The 21934-nt window shown below is 36.1% G+C and overlaps 1 protein-coding gene across 1 annotated transcript in view; it reads left to right on the top strand.

The window, feature by feature from the left end:
• Nucleotides 1-21934, top strand: part of LOC145987020 (uncharacterized) — a 58606-nt gene that overhangs the window by 24106 nt on the left and 12566 nt on the right. Inside the window, 8 exon segments of the mRNA XM_083121485.1 lie at nucleotides 1982-2188; nucleotides 6144-6369; nucleotides 8259-8416; nucleotides 9714-9793; nucleotides 15148-15236; nucleotides 16854-16987; nucleotides 18413-18580; nucleotides 19826-20062. Coding sequence (XP_082977611.1) covers nucleotides 1982-2188; nucleotides 6144-6369; nucleotides 8259-8416; nucleotides 9714-9793; nucleotides 15148-15236; nucleotides 16854-16987; nucleotides 18413-18580; nucleotides 19826-20032 — 1269 coding nt within the window. The 3' untranslated portion in view covers nucleotides 20033-20062.

Here is a 21934-nt window from a genome sequence, read left to right as displayed (position 1 = left end):
TGTTTGTCTTGTTAGCAGTAGCATGTTAAAATGTGATATACAGTGGAACCTCAATTTTTAAGTTTTTCAAGGGACCAAGCTGGGAAATCAAAATGCAGGGAAATGTAAAATCAAGGAAAGTTTTAAAACATTTTGTTATGTTGGGGAGTGTGAAACCGGAAACGTAAAATTGGGGTTCCACTATATATATATACACATTGGAACTTTGAATTTATGTTCCCAGATTTTACATTTTCATGCATTATACATTCAACCTTGATGGTCCCAACATGCAAAATGTTATATAATTTTTCTGCATTTCAAGTTTTTCCACCCTGGTCCCCTGAAAAATGTAAAATCGATGTTCCACTCTATTAGGTATTGCTATTCTTCCAAATAATATGTGGTAGAGTACTCTACCAGATTATTATATTTTCTTGTTATGCAATTTTTAAATGTCAACTAATGCATACCCATGCCAAACAAAGTGCTTATGTGCAGAAAGATTTTTTTTTTTACTATAACATGTCTGCTATTTGCTCTGGTGATGGACAACAAACAACCAGTTTCATCAAAACTTCAAAAATTATTATTATAGTGGTGTTTTGCTGGGCTTTTGTGTGTAGAGCACTTAAAATAGGTGGTGTAGCATTTCATTTGTCATAGTCTATTGATAGCACATTTTCTAATTAGTTCTTTTTTTTAGGTGAAATGTTTGGATCTCCTACAAAGTTCGTTCACAAAGGTCTGTTACTAACATTCCACTGACTGCTTCTGTAGTGCTTTTCAAAACACAGGCATCAAAACATAGACTGGACCACTGCTTTCATGCCACTGATCTGAAACTCATCATATCTCCCGAGTGCATGGTAATCTGAAACAAACTCTTTTAACACCACTGGAATTGCCCATCAGCATTATTTCTCTGCCTTGTGACTGTAGTTGGGCAAAAAGAGAAAAAGAGGGGCTTACAGAAACCCAAATCGGACACAAATAACCACCTATGGATCAAAAGAACCACTCATACTAAACTCCTTTTATATATATTTATACAGCACCATACTTACGTGTGTATAATGCGCACCCTGCTTTTGGATAGGGACCCTGCTTTTGGATAGGGAAAAGCAACAATTATCCCATATATAATGCGCAGTACAATTCAGGTTCAAGAATGGCTTCCTTAGTTTTAGGTTGTAAATCTGTTGCTATACCGATGAAGAGCAATGGACATCATACCTATTCAAGGAGTCACCTGTTTCTATGTGGACCAAGAGGAGAATATACTCTTGTGCATACAATGAGCCGCCAACTCATGCTCCCCCCCTCTCCCTCCACTGTGTTTAGCACCCCAAGACTCACTTCTGGAACCACATTGTTTATTGGGTAGTAGAAGAAAGAAAGATCAAAATTATGTTATGGATTTGCAATGGTCAGGAAGTTATTTTCTATTTGTCATTCAATAAATACCATTGTGATACACATCCTGCATGACGCGAGGTGCGTGCACAAAATCTGCCAAAATTGCACCGCTTTTCTCGGTGTTACAAAACATGGTCGTTACAATGTGAAAAATCATGGGAAATGGCCAGACTTGTATGGTTTTTAAAATTATAATTAATTGCTCAAGAAACCAAACCTGGTAATTTGTATTTGCACCTGTTAATATATACATGTTATATGCAGTGACATAGTGAAAACATGTGTAATTCCATGGGGCTGTCCAAATTCACAGTTTTTGGGCGCAAACATTTTGGAAATAAGTGCGCATTATACATGAGTAAATATGGTAAATAAATTTCCTTTTTTACCCTACCCCTTGCCCCTTTCATCATCCCTTAATATTTGGATTGTGGAAAGGGAATAACTAAAAAAAAAAGCATTCAGTAACAATTGGCTATTCCCTAACTAGTTTGCCCCACCTTACCCATAAATGAACATGCTTTGTTAAATAACATGAAAAGATGTTATCTGTATTAATAATGTGTTGCTTTTGTGTGATAAGGTTCCTGTCCCACGGGCAGCGGTGGGTGTTGTCATTGGAAAGGGTGGTGACATGATTAAGAAGATACAGACTGAGACAGGAGCGTGGGTGCAGTTCCAGCAAGATTGTGACAATGGCCCTGGGGACAGGAGGTGTCTCTTAACAGGGCAGCCAGACCAAATAGAACAGGCTAGGAGACGGATTGAAGACCTCATCGACAGTGTGTTGGTAAGCAGTTACACACCTCCTGCAACCATTGCGAATGAAAGCAGATGGTCTTCATTCTTGGGAGGGCAACAGTAGTGTCGGGGAGACCTTATTGTGTGTGCCACAAATTCAGAATTCGCATGACAAAAAAGAAAAGGAAATAAAGTGAGACATGCTTGTTGCCTCGGATGACACGATGGCTTCGAAATTTTGCTTCATGCCCAAAAGTCAGTGGAATGTTTCAGAGCTTTTTCATTTTGTTTCGGTATTGTCATCTGGAATCCAGAATGTCTGCCAATGATTTTGGGAATGTGGTGAGGCAGTCCCTGAAATTTGATGTGGACGTACCTGGGGGAAGGGGGTAAACTTTTAGTTTGCCGCATTACCAGTTTCTTTTCGTCTTTCTCCCTCCTTGCACAAAGATGGTTGTCTTCAACTCCACAGTTTAAGTGGTGCTGATATTTCAGTCTGAAATGTGTAGCCAGAAACAAAGTGAAGAATGGATTTTGGATCATGCTTCTGGTAAAGTGCTTCTGAGAATGGAAGGTAAGACAGTGGCTACTACTTCATTCCTGTAAGCGTGCAAAACTGTTTTTGATCATTATCTTATAGTGTTAAAGCTAGAATTAGCACTATAGTTATATTCTCCTATAACAACATACGTTAAGTAATAGACAATTACTAAAGCAAGCAAGCATGTCGTTCGTTATTATTGAAATAGCACATGATAGAGAGGTCGTAAAATATCATATAAATGCTTATTCTGAAGATCCAGGTAATGGAATAGTGGCATAAGTCTGTGATATTATATATAATAAACTCTAGTTATAGAAACTGAAGCTCTAGTAGTGTGTGGGCGCATGCACATGCATGTGTATGGCACAGAGGGGTGCGATATAATATGTTGGGAGTAAATTGAGTAAATAGATATACACATTATGATGTATCTTAGTATACATGTTATAGATTTTTTTTAGTCCTTAAGTTAAAATAATGTAGGCTACTAATGTACCTGTGATTTATATCTAGTAAATAATTTTGCAGTGAAATACAGTGTTGAAGCAAAAGTAATCACATGGTAAATACATCATTACCACTATGTGATTATTTGATCAGCTTGGTTGTATTAAAGACTTCTTGAAACTGATGCATGCCAGCTTTCAGTATTAAAATAATAATTTATTAACTTAAGGAGATTACAATTGAAGCAAACTGTATAAATCAGGGATTTTTGTTTTCTTCATTATTGTTGTAACAATTACAAAGTTTTTCTGTTGTGTGCTGTACCACAAAGCTGTTTTTTTAACAATGGTTGCAAAAGTAGAGCTTTATCATTAATATACCGGTTGAAAATATAAAATGAAACAATTTAAAAAAAGTATGCACTAAACTGATTTCCTCTTTTTTATCTTTATACATGTGAAAAATGTGATTTAGGCAAGAATGCCTAACCTGTGAAAGCCTCTTGGTAAAAAATGAGTAATGATGTATGCAGTTCTAGCTTTCTTAAGAGATAATGTGACATAAGATCATGATTGCAACATTGTCTTTATCGCAATAAATGCATTTGCACAAACATTGAACACAACTTTTAAATTATCTTGGAAAAAATTCAGGTGGGCATTGTTTGTTGTATATGTATTTCTTCACAACCTTCTTAGGCCTTGGAGAGAAGCGGTGTGGAAGGACTAATTTCTTCATCTCCGGATCATAAAGATATGCCCAAATTTCATAAGGTCACCAGATCAGGAGAGAACTTTTCATGATTGGCTACAAGCTCGTCCAACAGATTAGAGCAGATATTCACTCTTATCCACTTTATTTTGGGTGTCGACTGGTACCAACTTTGCAAACACTTTACAATCTTCTGTCACCTTCTGCATCTCATTGAGACCACAGTCCAGTTGTGCACAAAGCTCTAGAATTCACATGACACTTATCTTCTCCCCTGGCTTATTCATGGCTTCCATTATCCTTCTGTTAATGTTTGTACAAAAACATCCTCTGCACCTTGTGAGATGCTGTACTAAACTTGTCTAGTCTGGTGTGCACTGTAATACTGGGTAAATTACAAGAGTGCTATTCGGAAATCAAACTTCCCGAGAGGCATGAAATAAGGAAAACATATATTTGTTATACATGAAAGTTGCACATGTGAACTATTTTACAACATAATTGCCATCTAAATTCATCAGGCATTTGTCAGTGAACGCACTTTCTTCTGTATACCCTCGTTGCCACCAGGGAATCTGCCATTCTCAAACACCATCCATCAGCTCCTAATTTTGGTACCCATCTTGCACAAAACTTGATAACCCAGCCTCACAGGCTGTCTCATAGAGGGGGTTGCCCAATTTCAGGAAATTCTTGACTCTTTGTGTACTGTATATTGTGAAGTGGCAGTATTCGTAAACCATGTTATCCACTCATTCAAGGTCATCCAGCACAACAGACTGTCTTCCTTGTCCTCCTTAATCACACACATGAGTTCTTCCCTCTTGAAATTTCCGGCACCATTTCCTGACACAACCTTCACTCATGACTTTCTCTCCATGCATGACACTCATTCTACAAATGATTTCAAGCTTCCAGCTGCGCTATGGGCTTGCACCTGCAAAACCATATTACACCATTAACCTCGCGGGAGCATCTATTGTACCAGCAATGGTTTTCTGCCCACTACACACCAAGCCTAAAAACACTGTGACCAACCACTTGACATGCCGTGAGTCAACACGTGACAGCTTATTTCTGTTCATGCACCTTCATCAGACATTTTTACAATATTATAACTGCTACATTCATGAAACTAAGAATAAATGTCTGGTGGAGGAAGTATGTGTTCTTCCGAAAGGTTGTAAAATTTTGGGTTTATAACCTTGTACGAACCATAAACTACAGGAGAAGTAATTCTACAATACAAGCAACAGCAATACGTATATGAACGTATTTTTCGGTCGATTTTCCTGGGAAAAGGGTCATTACTTGGAGAGGGTCGTTATATTCGGGGACGTAGAATCGAGACTTGACTGTAATTGACATTCATAGATTATCGGTTTTTTGTTTTTGCAGGATGACAGGAGTCCTAGAACTGCAAAGTTACTTTGATAATCTTTAGATACTTCTTAGAGAAAAAAAAAACAATTAAAATCTTGTGTTGTTGCTTCGAAGGACATTTCCGAAATGAGTTTGTTAAATGTAGTAACAATATTTGACATTCCAGTATGTCATATCTTTATATGCATATAAATTAGGGATTGGACGGATTAATCGGTATGGGCTGATATAGGCATATTGGTGTATCAATTTATCGATAAAATTACCGATTATTTTACCGATCCGATATATCGATTATTATCTGATAATTTAGTGCAAAATTTTGCCATTTTGTTGTAATTTTTAAGGATAATATCCATGCCCTACTTTCCAAAAAAGTAAATGTCTAAATATGCAATTTATCTTGCACTGCAGTCACCTTGAAACACACACTTATTAAAGAGGTCAGTGAACCTTTCAGGTTCTTCAAGGACAATTTCTAATTTTATATCGGATCGGTAGAATATCGGTATCGGTAAATTTTATATCTGTACTTTACCGGTATCTGCCAAAATTTCATATCGACCCATCCCTTATATAAATAAAGAAAAAAGAGAAAACTATTTGTATATTTGCCATGTGGTTCTGGTTTTGTTCCAAACCAGCCATCCTGAAATGGTTAAATTTGTTTGAATGTAACCATTTTAAGATGTAGGACCATATAGTCTGTTGTTCAGAGACAACAGCTGAACCTAAATAGAAATCACTCCATGGTCCTCTATGTTGGTGCCATTTTCTTGCTTCGGCATGGAGTCAAAAACACATGCAAAGTTGTCTGGCTGTTATCACAAATTGGATGTTTTTTGTAAAATTCTCCCAGAGACATGTACAATATTTGCGAATTATGTTCACTAATAACTGTTAACGATATTCTTTCCAGCGCAGGGACAATGAGATGGGAAGAGGACGAGGTCGAGGTGGCCCTCCACCACCTTTTGAATGAATGGGTCGCGGAGGACCAGGGGGCGAGTATGGTCCCGGACCAGGAGGGCCCGGTGGTTGGGACAGAAGACCAGGAGGAATGCAGCCACCCAACCAAATGGGTGACAAGCAAGAAGTTACTTTCACTGTACCTGCAGCCAAGTGTGGAATAATAATTGGTAGAGGTGTGTAGACACAAATATTTAAAATATGCTGTTGCCTATTTCATACATGTTTGCAAAACATCAGAAAATACAGTATTTCAGAGAGGCTTATGATTGGTTCTGAACCTTTGGCCATTTTTGTGCATTCTTATGATTGGTTCTGAACCTTTGACCATTTTTGTGCATTAATGCCAATGTATAGAACTGAAAAATTTGTACTGTTATCATTTCTGGTCCCATTGAAAGGAAGGGGAGGGGGTTCGTGCGGCATTAGTTCTTTACTAACAATTCCAGCCATCCTCCATGAATGAAATGCATAGGAATATTGGGCATCACTTATGCTACAATTTGGTTATTGATTGGTAAGTCTGTAATGTATTGGTAAAACCCATTGCTGTAATATATCTATAAATAGGCTATAATGTAGCACAAATTTGCCATTTAATTATTTTTATGAATAAAAGTATATTTAATATACCTGTTCTTGTAAGTACCGTATTTATAAGTTAATTACATGCAATTCCAGAAAAGTTCACATTGTACATGCACAAACACGGTTAATACTGAAAAAAAAATTGTTCAGAGACTAAAATATAGTACCCTTACAGTGATCCACATATTTCTGATTTTGTTTTTTTGGCCAAATTTCACCAAAATTGTTGTTCTTAATGTGCATCATGAGATATTGAAAATTATTAAAAAATAGTTTTTCTTGTATGTGCGCATTGCTTGCATTGTAGAATTATTTTCCTGTAGTTTACGGTTATTACAAGCATAAGAAAACAGTTTTTCGTTGTGACGTTTCAGATGTGATCAAAATATTTTTTTTATCTGAAATAAAAATAAAACAGACTGCTTCTTTTCACAGTTAGGTTGCTATATTACAACAATGTAACATTGACAACATCCATTATATAACGGATTCTTTTTGTTGAAAAAATTGCTAACCATTGTTATAACTGTATCTTTAGTCAATATTAAAATAAATGATTTAGGGAGCGTGTGTTCTCCTGAGCAACTAAAAATTGTTTTCTTATGCTTGTAATGACCATAAACTACAGGAAAATAATTATTAAAAAATGTATTAGGATCATGCCAATAGGGGTGTTGGGTTGAAGTCCAATGTGAAAATGGGATAAATAAATATGCCCACATGCCAATAGGGGTGTTGGGTTGAAGCCCAATGTGAAAATGGGATAAATAAATAATATGCCCACATTAGGGGATTATGGATTGTTACCAACAATGTTATTGGTCTTTGTGCAGCATCATGTAGACAATTAGAGAAATACTTGGAAAGAAGTAGCAGGCTCCAAATTAAAAAAGAAAAGGGCACTTGGGAAGCCCTGGCCTTTAGGAGGCTACTACTGCATGGAGTTTCATTTTAGTTTAGTTTAAGTGTTTAGATGAAATTGTTGAATAAATATTGATGCAGAATCATAGTTAGATCAGTCAATAGTGGAGAGATCTATAATCTGTATGAAGAAAGTATCAAGCATTTCCACCTGTGACTTAGTCATCTAGTAGGACACTAGTAATTGTCTTGCCTGCAGGAAGGCTATATCAGGGTACTGAACTTCTAAAGTTAGTCAACTAAATTTAATAACTTTTCAGTTTCACTGAAATGTCACTACATTATATCCACAGTAAGACTGAAGCAGATTAATCAGGACAATATTGATCAGTCTTTATCAAAAATTTCTGTAATCTGAAACTTTCTCACATAAATGTGGTTTTATTTCTCCGGTATAAAACTAAAATTGGCCTACATTTTATGATTTTCTAAATAATGGATCTCATTTGTAGGACAAACTTCCACCAGAGTAAGTAATTACACATTTGAGTTAACTAATAATTGTGGATTGTATTTTGGTGTGTATATTATATTCTGTTTACTATTCCTCCATTAGGTGGTGAAACAATTAAGCAAATCAACCAACAAACAGGTGCACACTGTGAGCTGGACCGAAGGCCACCACCCAATCCTAACGAGAAAGTGTTTGTCATTCGAGGTGCTCCAGACCAGATAGAACATGCAAAGAGGCTCATTACAGAGAAGATAGGAATGGTAACTATTGAAATCTGTTGCATGCACACACAACATTCCCCCAATCTTGAAACTAGCACACTATTGGCTGAGAAAATGCCTTGGTATTTGTAAAGCGAGATAAATTATAAGTTCATGGTGTGGTGCAGTAATATCTTTCAGGATATTATATTAAAAATTGCTTTGGTTTTGAATGTTTTTTCTTATTCTTGTGATATAAATTTCAATCTCTGCTTTTGTTAACATAAATTATGGTCTAATCCATGTTGAGGAAGGCACCAAATCTAAATTAATGTTGCAAGAGTAAGAACAATATTTGTATTAAAATATATAGTCAAATGTAGCCGGAGTAGTTGTTTATGAGTAGTAAGTATAGTTACAATTCTGGAATAACAATTTCTTAATCATATTGTAGCAGTTGTTTGGATAACTTTCCAAACACACCAACATAAAGCTTTACATATTACGATCCATATTCCAGTTTCTTTGCACAGACTATTACATGATAAGAGTTTTTTTTTTCCTTCCTCTAGAGCAGTTTCCTAATAGTTATTATTTTATATTATTTATTGTTTTATTCCTAGTGTAACAATTTTGAAATGTTTTGCATTATATTTTAATTATGGCTGAGCCTATATCCATAAAAATGCCAAAACTCTTAGATTCCTTCTGATACTGAGTCTTGAAAATGTAACAGATATTATTGTGTATATATTGCATTCCAATTATATGCATCAACTTGCTTTAAAATATTGAAGAAGTAGCATCAAAATATTAAAATACCCAGTATGTAAACAAAAAAAATGCATTTTTCTCCTCAATGTTGGTGCAAAATAAATGAAAGCTTCAAATTTTGCACAATTTCAAGGATAATAAGACTGAAAATGCTGTGCAGACATTGGAAAAGACACAAATGCCAGGCATCAGTATATAAGTTGCAACGGATACTTTCCTCCTCCTTACCTATGCACTGGCATTGATATTGGCTCATCCCCAACTGCTAATTCTTGTAAAGGCATAAACTTCTATTCATATGTTCTCCATAATGTTTTGTGCTTATTGTAAGAAGAGAACTGATTTTGTAACCTTTTTTTTATTACACATATTTTTGTTTCACAAGATACTATGTCAAAACATAGTGAAGATGAATTTTGTCACTACTTTAATAACATGTGTAACGTGTAAAAATTACTTAAATTTTACTCATTATAAGAAGGTAAAATAGCCTTCAGCAATACTAAAGAGTCCAGAGGTATGCCGATTATGTATTTGTTACCAGTTCCTATGGGAGCATGAACAGGCTGCTAAATTGAAGCAGAATGTGTATTTTCAGTCCCAGCCGGGGCCTGCCCCACCTCCGACGCAGTATCCTATTGGTCAGGGTCCTGGACCTGGTGGGTAAGTATCAAGACAGTCAATGTTGTTACTTTGAAATTTACATGTATAATTTGGTAAAGGTGTAGTGGTATCATGTAGGTTCATATAATCAGGGTGGCGGCAGACCTGGGAAACCGGGAAAAGGCAGGGAATTTTGTTTTGAATTTTTTTTATGTGATTGAATGAATGTACCAGGCATTTGCTTTGAAAGATGTTATGAAACATTACATGGGAACAGGAAATCTTGTTGCTAAGTCTGAGCATCAACTTTTAGGTCTCTTTTATACACAACACAATTACAGTGCCAGAAACTAGTGATGGGAGGTGGGGGGGAAGAGATTTCCGGAGGGGCAGAAAAATAAACCTCTAAATATTACGTGGGGAATGCATTGAATTATCATTTTTTTCTTGTCTGCATGGGAGTAGTAAGGGCACAGGACTGTCAACAAATAGAGGGGATGGGGGATGTCGTAGTATGGCATTTTGTCTGACATTCTGAAGGAACATGAAAACAAATAAGGGCACTACGCAACTCTGTAATTTGTCGAATGTCGTGATACAGCATTTGTCAGATTAGCATTTTAAGCTCAAATGATGATGGTTTTTGTTGGATATCGCCATCCGACTAACATTGAACTTCGACAAAATGTCTCACTACAACATCGACAAAAATCACATGCATGACACTCTTATGAAATTGATTGTTTTTGGATGTCTTCAGACTTCAACATCTGACGAAAATGAGCCTTGTACATCAGTTTGTCTGCTGTTCTACCACATTTCATTGAACAAACGTTTTGGCTCTGTTTAAGCATGCAATTTTTGTCGAACGTAGCAGTTTGATATTTGTCATTCTGCGACATCCAACAAGAATTGCATGCATTGCGCTCTTACGAAACAGATGTTTCTTGGATGTTCCAGTATTGCTTTTGTTATCGTTTACGACGTTGTCAGATGGAACATCCAACAAAAATCACATGCATAAACTGAGCCTTAGTCTGCTGCTGGAATTTTATTACTCTTCTGGCTAATTTAACCTAATTTAATGTAGCAATCCCTACAAAGGTTTTTTTTCCCCTTGTCTTAATACTGGTTTTGCAGAAGTTACAATGCGTTTACAACGACATTGAACTATTCTTTGATATCAAGATGAATCCAACAAATCAAGATATATATATGTTGAATAGTATCACAAATAGGTGAAACAAAAATCTGCATTGGTAAACGTTATAAAAATTTGACAAGTGCATGTTTTCTGCAACATTCATATTACAATTAACACCCCCCCCCCCTCTGTCCTGTCTGTTTAAACTCATGAGAGATGGATATTAATCTGTCACTGAGTCAAGGTAATGTGCAATGTTATGAAATAAAATACTAACAATAAATATGTAAAATTTTAATATTATAATTACACAAATCAGTGTTAACTGCATATCACTTTCTTCAGTAATTGAAATTTCTCTGCCAGCCCTGCTAAATTGTCACATTTCATCTACTGATTTATACAAGGGACATGCATAAAGTAAGTTCCAATTAGCAGGTACATTGCTTGATTTTTTGCAAACGTGATAAAAGTGTAAAATGTTAATTGCTGCGAAGTAGTGTTTATGAATGTGCAGAGATGTCTGGACACATTTTCCACCCATTCAAAATAGTGAAATAATGTGAATATGGCATAAAATGTGAATTGTTGGCATTCTTCACCAATTTTAAAAACTACTTAACGAAAAAATACCTTGAAATGTAACGTTCTTTTATTATTTTAGGCTTATAGAAACAAAATGTGCCATATTTGTGTGTATAGAACGTGCAAGATTTCCAACATTTTTATCCAATAAAATACCATAATTCATGTTATACATTGAAGAATACCTATATACACATTAAATCTCATATTTCCCACGATTTTTTTAACTTCTATCAGAACAATTTGCTCCACAGAGCAAAGTGGCGGGGTTCTGACAGGAGATCAAGTGCGTATCTACAGTCACAGGGGAGTCGTAACACCGGCATGTGTAGAGCGAGAAATAATGGTAAATATCTTTGTTAAAAACTGTCGCGAAGATATGTAGACAATGTGACCTACAAAATAAAATGATTGTTTAAAAGCACAATGGAAGTGTACGTTTTGCTATGTTTGCAGGAAAATGTTTTAAAATAAACACAAATTTTGGTAAATATAAAACTAAAAAAAAAATGAAGATAATGCTAATTTTTGGTGCCATAATATATCGGTATGTCATGTAAGATTGATTTCTTTAAAATTGTGGGTGTGTTGCTACATATGGTCATTTTGCACCCTTCATTATATATCGAGGAAAATCCGCTTATCTAAAACCCTTAGCTTAAAATTTAAAAGGGGTATGGAAAATAACTTTCCCAAAATAACCCAAGGTATCAAACTCTCACAAAGAGGCATAGGTTATGTGACCTACAATTTGAAACAGTACTTTGAAAACACCATGAAAGTATGAATTTAGGTATATGCCAGAAATGCACTAAATTGAAAATGTAAATGGGAAAGGGGGGGGGGGAGAATGGCACAAATTTAGAAAAAATAAAGATCCCTACCGATTAGGCATAAATAAAACAAGAATATCAGTAGTTATTTATTTTACTTAGTTGATTTAGTTTATAATTGTCAGGGGAAAATTTAATTTTTGTCCTGGAAGAGTCTGGGAATTTCATTTCTGCTTGTTTGTAGCCACCCTAATAGATAATTATGCAATTGATTTCATTCAGTGTGTGGAACCTTTTACTGGCATGATATTATTTTTGGGATAGAAAATATCATTTATTGTGTTCCCATTAATGCATAAAGTTTACAAACCCCTTTCATGAAATTTTTTTCATGGTTTTGGTATCAGTACAATTCAAATAAGACACAATATACGATACATTTTCATTTTTACACTGTATGTAAGAGATACAGTGCGTCCGGTAAATCGGACACTGTGCACTACGATCACTTCCGTGTGTCCATTAAATCGGACACTGTGCACAATGACCACTTTCATGTTTTGTCTATAAATGGCTGTCCCAAGGAAAAAGTATTGCTGTGCAAAATATGTAACCAAAAGAAAATAAAACACTTAAGATCAGTCATGTGCAGTGGCGGATATTGGGTTCCAAAACCGGGGGGGCAGAGGGGGCAAGGTGCCAAATGTAGGGGGGCAAAGACAGTATATTTCCCTTTGCAGATTAGGTTTATAATAGTGCAGGTGCAAAAGTGACGAAAAATGGGGGGCAACTACCCCCCTAATCGTCGCCACTGGTCATGTGTATGTTTGCATAAATACATACACATATTTCGAAGAAACAATACAAATGGAAACATTTGCAATAGAAATCAACAAATATACACAGAATTGTTATTATTACAGTATAGAACACAGTGGTCCGATATCAGATTGTATCTGTGCACAACTGGAAATCTATCATGTAACCACTACTAGAGCTTTTTTGCCCAGTTCTTGAACCCAAACTGGATCAACTTTCCTCTAATGAACTGTTTTGCGTAGTGCCTCCCGTAGTAAGGAATCATACTCTCGTCGATGGAAAGTATTTCGTCCACACCCCAATGCTGTTCGAAAGATGAGGAAGAAAAGTTTCTCGAAATATGGCCGTATCTTGTACAGACGATCGGACTCATCTATTTGTGAATTGTCATTCAAATTAATATTATGCAGAATAGTCTCAAACCGACCACAAGGAATGATTTCAGAAAGTATCGAAGGAGTATATTTTTCTTTTGACCAAAACATACGTCTGTTTGAATATGTTGTAAAACCTGACAACAAGAGACCACCAAGAACAACAAGAAGTTCTTCTTTCGTCAAATCAAGACAATATTTTTTTGCGAAGCATACAATTTGGATTGATTTGTTATAAGATTTAGCATGTCCTCATCAAAAAATAAATTATAAAAGTCAAATGGTGATTCACAGTTTCGTGCTTCTTCAGATGGTTCAATAGAGCAGCACTCAGTTTGTAATTAGATTGAAGGTAGACTTTTCTTCCACAAGGGTCTTGATTTTGTCTGAAGACGTATTCTACTTTTTTTTGAAGCACCAGTGTTATGTGTAGTGGTAGATGTAGATGCTACATTACTGGATGAACCTTCACAATAAACACAACTTCATATCTTAGTTTGCGGGCCTCCCCGATGGCGCAGTGGTAGCGTCCTCGCCTTGTAATCAAGGGGTCCCGGGTTCGATACCCGGTGGAGGCACAAGTGGTTCGGATTCCACTTTAAACTGTAGGTCCAGTCCCGATTAGCCTTACTGTGCATAAAGTGGACTTAAAACACCAACTCAAATATCTTAGTTTGCACCTCACAAACACTCATTAGCATATTTCGCCAAAAATTGTTTAGTTTGGCCGCATGCTCATCATCAGATTTATCACTGTCTTCGTCTGTATCCTTGCCATCCACTGGTGGTGTAACATAAATGAGTTGTTCCTCCTCCTCCTCCATATCTTCATTCTCCATAGTAGTCAAAATTTGATAACACACACCACTAAAGCACAAACACGCACACTAATGCACAAACACACACACATTCACAAACTAATGCATAAACACGCACACATTCACACACTAATGCATAAACATGCACACATACATGCATATATACATACACACACTAATGCACACACACACACACACACACACACACACACATAAACATACACACACTAATGCACAAACACACACACACACACACACACACACACACACACATACACATATATAAACATTGACAATGTCTAAACATCAAAGGTATCGAAAATTTTACAGGAAATGGAAAATCTGCATAAAGTGCTCAATGAGCACAGAGTCCGATATATCGGACACTATATTTTCTCTCGCAATAGCAGCTCAGGGATAAAACTAATGCACAAATTAGTGTTAACATTTTTTATTACTAATGTCTCTTACGCATATTTGTCAAAACACATCTCGGATAAATGTCAACTACTACATATGAATTGAAATTAGCTTTCCCGTTACGCAGAAACGTATTACAGCTCACTCTCCATGCTTCAATCCCCTACAATTTGGCGGGAAATTTTCAATGTTGCCAAACCCGTGGGGTGACATATGCATCACAGAGGTACCAAAGAACTAGATTTGATAAATATAACCAATTAAAGTGAAACAGTGTTACAGAAAATGCAAATATGTCAGTGTCCGATTAATCGGACACCATGCATTAATGGGTTAAATGAAACAAATTTTCAACTACATTGCATCCGTAATAAAAGAAACTTGTCATGTGAAACTCAATTTGTATAGATAATATTCTGGATTTCCTGTACTATACAATCAGTTTTCATCATTAAAAATGTGTATTTATTTTGTTTTGTAGCCAGCAGCCACCTCCACAGCATTATGCACCTCAAGGTTGGGGAAATGCATACCAGCATTGGCAGAATCAAGGACATCCTAATGATCCAAGTAAGAATCTTTTTACCCTTAAGATTTATTTTTGATGAACAGGTAAATAAGTGAACAAGTAAAAATATATGCAAACAAAGAAGCGTATCACTGCCGTATTGAAAATGTTGAACTTGAAGTTAATGCTTCACCAAGTTCAGTTATTGTGTGCAACTAATCATGGATATTTTAGAAAAGTGTCTGAAATTTTACTTCGGGAACCTTTCATTTCTTGGCCGAAACAGGTAGAGAAGGCACTCGGCCAACAAAACACTTTTTTGGCAAATTTTATTGCATCTGCACGGGTGGGAAACATATGAAGCGGGAAATGGGAGTTACGACATTTGTAAGAACGAGATTAAATTTTTGCATAAACCTATATGACAAAGCATTAAGCAGGTTGACGATCTTTAGTTGGCCTATGTGACATTGATTATCTGTACAGTTTCCCTTTTTTATGAAGTCCTACAGGTCACAAGAAACAAGTTTCGAATGAAAGTGGTTACTGGAAGTTGTCTGCGAACAGGTCAAGAGTTTCTCGCTCACGGGAAACTGCTGAATCTCAAGCTCGGAGCTAGATAGGTGGGCAAGACTTTCAGGTGCCACGAGTCTTTCTTTTGGAACAATTCTGCGATCTTATCGCTCATTTCTCATCTGGCACTGGTGAATATTTCCAAGGTGGCAACCTGCCATACACATCCAGCGGACATTTTAGGCTGCTTCCCCCAAGTAGTCAGAAGCTCTTAGGACAAGGAAACATGTCAAGGTCAAGTTAAAAAACATCCAAGCTCTCTCCACATTCAATCTTCTCTTGTTGACTTATGCAGGTGTCTACTTCGAATTAAGCGAAACCAGTTTTTCCAAAGTGTCTTCTTGTAAACAACTTATTAAAAATTATCCGTATTTTGATTTATCTATACCCAAATACATTAAAAATCCTATCTTATGGGGTGGGGAATGGGAAACACTTTGGATTAAAGGTCATTATCATCATCCTTCGCAGTTTCCTGCCTCTTGCTGGTGGTAGAGTACTGCGATTAAAGAAGGGCTAATTTGAAGCAGCCAAGCTTCTTCCTTCAGTTACAACTGGCGGAAAGAATCCAAGGTTTTTTTTTTCCATATAACTTTCTTAAGTAGCTATCAGACTGAAATTTTAATGGCATGGGGAGGTTCACACTAAAATGACAAACGACACTACCTACCACAAACCGCTTACAAATGGGATATGTATTTTCCCCTGCAGTATGTATAAAGCATTCACTGAGAATGGTCCAGTTTTAGTGACAGGCAAGCAGGAAGAGACAGCAGGAGCTTATTACTCTGGTATGAAGGGTTGCATTTATTTATGAATATTCGTTTTGAAAGTGGCAAGTATTGCTTGTTGTTTGCCACTTGTCACTTGGGTCTGAAAGCTACCTTAGAAGAGGGGCAAAATGTGGGAATCTGCTGTTTTTTTCTTGGGGGGGGTGGGGGAGGACAAAGTAGGGAGATATAGACTTTCATTGTATGTGGATAAAACCAAATATTTTTGTAATGATATATAATGCCTATATATCACATTGTTTCTTGGTAGTTGTAAAGATTTACAGTTTAATGTGTCCTGTAAATGTAATATGTAAGGAACTTTTTTCTTAATAGATGCTGGTGGACAGGTTCAGATCAACCCACAAACAGGACAGCCTGATTACAGTTCGCAGTGGGCTGAGTATTACCGGTCATTAGGAATGCATAAAGAGGCTGAAATGATAGAACAGCAAGCAAAAGCTAACAAGGTAAGACACCAGTTCAGTAAAGTCTGTAGGTTAAGGCTCTGCGGGACCTTTGATCACCGCCAGGGCAATTTTTCAAAATTTTTCTCCTTTCGAAAAACCACTTATCACATTCCAAAATTTGAAAAATTACGTAAGCTTAGAATTTCTTCTAGAGCATTAACATGAAGTTCCGTGTGGTTTGCTTTTGCTGTTATCTAGATATTATCAATAGTTTTGTGATTACATAAGTCTATTAATCTATGAGAATATTTTGATAATAGCGAAAGCAAAACATCCAAAAATTCATATCAATGGTTCGGAAGAAATTGTAAGCTGATGTAACTTTTCAGATTTTGGAATGTGATGGTGGTTTTTCATAAGATGAAAATTTTAAAACATCTGCCCTGGTGGTGGCCAAAGGTCTAGCCGAGCCTTGTTGAAACTTTTCAGTTTTAACAAGTGTGATTTGTAGCATGCACAAGAATTCCTTTTTAAGAATGTTTTCCAGTATTTAATCATGATTTACATGGGTGATAAAATTAGATTCTGATCTGATAGGGTCACATTCATATTTCATGTTAAACAGAAACACCTATCGGATTAACAATTCTGGATTCTAGAACTTGGACTTCCAATTTAAAAATAAACCAGTAAACAGCACAAAAATTAATCAAAATTTAGTTTATTCAATTTTTTTCATGTGAGATTTCAATTTTTTATTATAAGAAAAGAAAGTGCAGGTATTTTTATTTTCCAAATGGCCACTCTCTTTGAAATTCTACAAATAAAATACTTGTGGTCTTTTTAAATACAATTCTTAATTTTCAGATTATCAAAAGGTTCTTCTTAACAATTTTGTGAAACAACTTTTTCCTGGGGTAGTCCTACAAATATGATGTGATGATGTCCTTTAAACTGTGGATGCAGAATTGAATAAGCTAAATTTTGATGTAACTTGTTCTTACATAGGCCTACTGGTTAGTTTTTAATTTGAGCTCAAACTAGAGTTTAATTTTTAATCCGATGGTAGTTTCACGAGTATGGTAGAAGCGTGTACTTCCTGCTTTTTAAAATAAAAAAAAGAACATTTCTGTGATCATCAGTCCAGATGTGCATGTGTTTTAACCTCTCTTTATTTTGTTACCCTGATGATGGGGAGGGAATCTTTCCAAATGTTGATAGCATTGTGGCTTTTTATTTTTCACCCTTTTTCTTGTTTAACTCATAATATTCTACATGAGGAATCTTCTCACTTTTGGGGTTTTGTTTAAAGTGTGATCCGAACCACTGTGAGTATATTCTCATATTTGAAGCAATGTATGACTACATTTGTAGTCTATATGGTAGAAAATTGTGCTTTGAAGTACATTTGCATTTGGAAATAATTCACTTGAATTGAAAAGTACATTATTCATAGTTGAGTTCTGTTGCATTGTTCTCCTTCAGAGTATGCAACCACAGCAGCCTCAGCAACAAATGCCACAACCAGGCCCTCAGCCAGCTGCCACCCAGAACGGCCAACCAGATTACAGTGCTCAGTGGGCCGAGTATTACAGGTCAATTGGCAAAATAAAAGAGGCAGAAGCAATCGAAGCGCAGATGAAGGCTGGAAAGGTAAGTACATGTCTCAGGTGGAATCCCATCTTGTGAAACCGCAATGATATATTGTGTGTTTACAAAAATAAGCATGTGCTAACTCTTACCACGACAGAGACTGAAGTTTCACCACACTTTAAAAACCACAGCACATGGAAGTGGTGAATTGTTAGTTTTAATTAATTTTAATTAAAGGGGGGGAGAGTGCTGTGGTTTTTTAAGTGTGGTTTAAGTTTAGTCTCTGTCAAGGTATGAACAGTATTGAAATAGAAATTCGTTGCCTCTTTTCTTTAAAGTGCATCCACGCTCGTCAGAAGGGGGTGATATTTTCTTTTGAGCAAGTTTTCCATGTCTTAACAACAGTAGAATATTGCCAGTGTTGTCATAATATTATGCCAGGGATCCTAGGTTGGCCGTGTGTTTGTGTCCTTTTATCAGTTAATTTCAAAACAACACCATTGTTAGGTTTTCTTTTACGAGAACTATCAATAGGATCCTCTTGTCATCGAAATTTTGAAAGGCATTGAAGTCTCTTTAAATATTTGATATTCAGCCAATATTCATTCATGCATTGGAAATCAATTTGTCACATCCTAAGGTACATGTCAAATACTTTACACAGTTTATACTTCCATAGTGAAGTCTAATGCAATGACAGTTTTAACAATAATATAGAATAGGATTGAACTGATCTTATTACAGAAGAACTTTCAGGCATTCTGAGCTTTCACGATCGCAAATGAGCTCTGTAACACTTCCATGGTGCCTAATTATTCTGGAAATCGTTGCTTTTTTTGTGTGTGTAAACACTGAATTTTGTGATTACATAGCATGTATTTTCCTATTCTGATGTAATTCTTGAATATTTTAAAACAAACCTCCCTGTAAATTGAGACACATAATTGGATTGGAATACTTGCACACTAATATCAATCAATATTTAAACAACTTTTTAAGTTTTACAATTTCTAAGTACAGTAAAACCTCGATTTTTACATTTTATATTTTTTTTTACATTTACTGAAAAAAAGGTGGGAAAATGTAAAATCGATGACAATTTTGTAACATTTTGTTATGTTGGGACCATCAAGATTCAATGTATAATGCGGGAAAATGTAAATTAAGGTTCAACTGTATCAGCAGGAATCTCTAAGAGTATTGACATTAGTTGAGAGTAGTATCGGATCAGCCGATAGAACCATTGATTCACTGATATTCCAAATGTACGCGCCATACTTAATTTGAAATAATTATTTTCTGTAGAGTGGTCAGCAGCCTGCGGCTGGTCAAGCTCCACAGCAACCTGTTGCTCCAGCCGCTGGACAACATCAAGGTCAGATGCCTGCTCAACCCTACCAGCCATATGGTTATGGTGGTTACTATGGTGGACAACCACCTCAGAATCAACCATACAATTATCCTGGTTACGGTGGCTACACTCAGCCTCCACAGGGTCCGGAGAATCAATGAACTCGTCGCTCAAAGATCGACATTTGTATTGTAAGTAAATATAAAATATCTTATTGAGTTTTGCTAGTATAACACTAGATTGCTGGAATGGAGGTGTTATGTATTACTTTGGAAAATAGGCACCATTAATAGTAAGAATTTTGGAATCAACAAAGCAGACATTTTTTGAAATGTCATCACATGCATAGCAGCTACGAATCAACCCCCTCCCCCTTAAAAATCAGTTTGTGGTTTATTTTCATATATAAAATAAAACTTAGTTCGTTAGTTGATGGAAGAAGAGGTCTGTCTGTTGGCTCATTTAGGTAATACAAATGATTATCCCTCATTGATGACAAAATAGCATTGTTTTCACAACTTTTTTATAGAGGGACCACAAGGGAAAGAACCGTGGGGCAAAAGTCTCTCAATATAGTGAAGCTTGTAATTTTCTTATTCAGGACCATTTGTTCTCGACACTCAATACCTGTTTTATGGCTTTTGGAAAATTTGTGACTATCCCTTGGCAATTTTAAAGCCACTTGCTTAAATAGAATATGTTTACTGTTCAATAAATCTATTTTCACTACACACAGGAAAAACTCTGGGCAACATGCATGATGGGCTTCAAGAATATATATGTTGAGATTGGGTGTTTAGCTTATGGTGCTTTGCAATGTGTTCTGTCAAAACACTATTGGTTTGCCCCTTTCGACCATGCTATGAAACTGAAACTCTGCAAAACTTTTCAAGAAAATCCCCTGGGGAAATTATTCATCATTTGTTCTGAAGCAAGTAGGTAATTCTGTCAATGGGATCTAGAAAAATTTCTCCATCACAGATTTTCAGAAAGCCACAAAACTTGGTTCCTTGCAGTGAAAGGAAATGTCATTTACAAAATATCAAGTGTGCTGAGCAGATACAGACATGGAATCCAGTCATCGTAGAACCCTCAAAGAATGCCACATGACACTTTTCGCGGAGTGTAACCTGTCTGTTATGCAAAATGTACCCTCCCCCTCAGACAACATTGTCACAATGGTGAATTTCACAATTAAAAATTGTTTCAATTATTCTTTTAATGTATTTCTTTGAGGGATGGGCCAGTATGAAATTTTGGCTGATACCGATATTCTACCGATCCGATATAAAATTAGAAATGGTCCTTGAAGAACCTGAAAGGTTCATTGACCTCCTTAATAAATTGTTTCAATGTGACTGCAGTGCAAAAGAAGTTGCATATTTAGACATTTACTTTTTTAGAAAGTAGAGCATGGAGATTATCCATAATTACAACAAAATGGCAGAATTTTGCACTAATATATCAGATATTTATACCAATACACCGATATACCTATATCTGTTGATACCGATAGAGTGCCAATTAATCGGTTCCATCTCTAATTTCTTTGAACATATTAACGCAAAAATCAGGTGGTTTGATGTGATGTGGTTACAATGGAATACTTAAAAATAAGTTGTTTTTTTTAAATACTGTCAACAAAACTTTTAATTACGTTATTCAAGCACTGATACAGTTATCTGTAGGAAATTTTAAAACTGCATTGCTTCAAAGTGGCATAGAATCAGCCCTAAAAATTGCCCTGTAAAAATGCTTGATATTCTTCCGAAAACCTTGTTTTGTGTAAACCATGCATTTGAAAGACATTAATTTTATTGGAAAGTTCCTGAAGATTTTTCCCAACTATCAAAGTGCAGCTTGTTGAAAAATCCCTGCAAATATAACATAACCATTTAGAACAGAGAAATGCTTTTGTCGTAATAGGAAATGCCAGTTACAAAGACAATTAATAGTTTGCCGGCCCCTGTGGTTAGCACATCCTGCTATGATGCCAGGGGTCCCAGGTTCGAATCTTGGCCAGGGCCTGGATGTTTGTGAGTGTCCATCATATCAACACTCAT

This window comes from Lepisma saccharinum, chromosome 1, assembly GCF_977018435.1.
Source record: "Lepisma saccharinum chromosome 1, izLepSacc3.1, whole genome shotgun sequence".
NCBI classification, from domain to species: domain Eukaryota; kingdom Metazoa; phylum Arthropoda; class Insecta; order Zygentoma; family Lepismatidae; genus Lepisma; species Lepisma saccharinum.
This window is presented reverse-complemented; position numbering and strand designations above follow the sequence as displayed.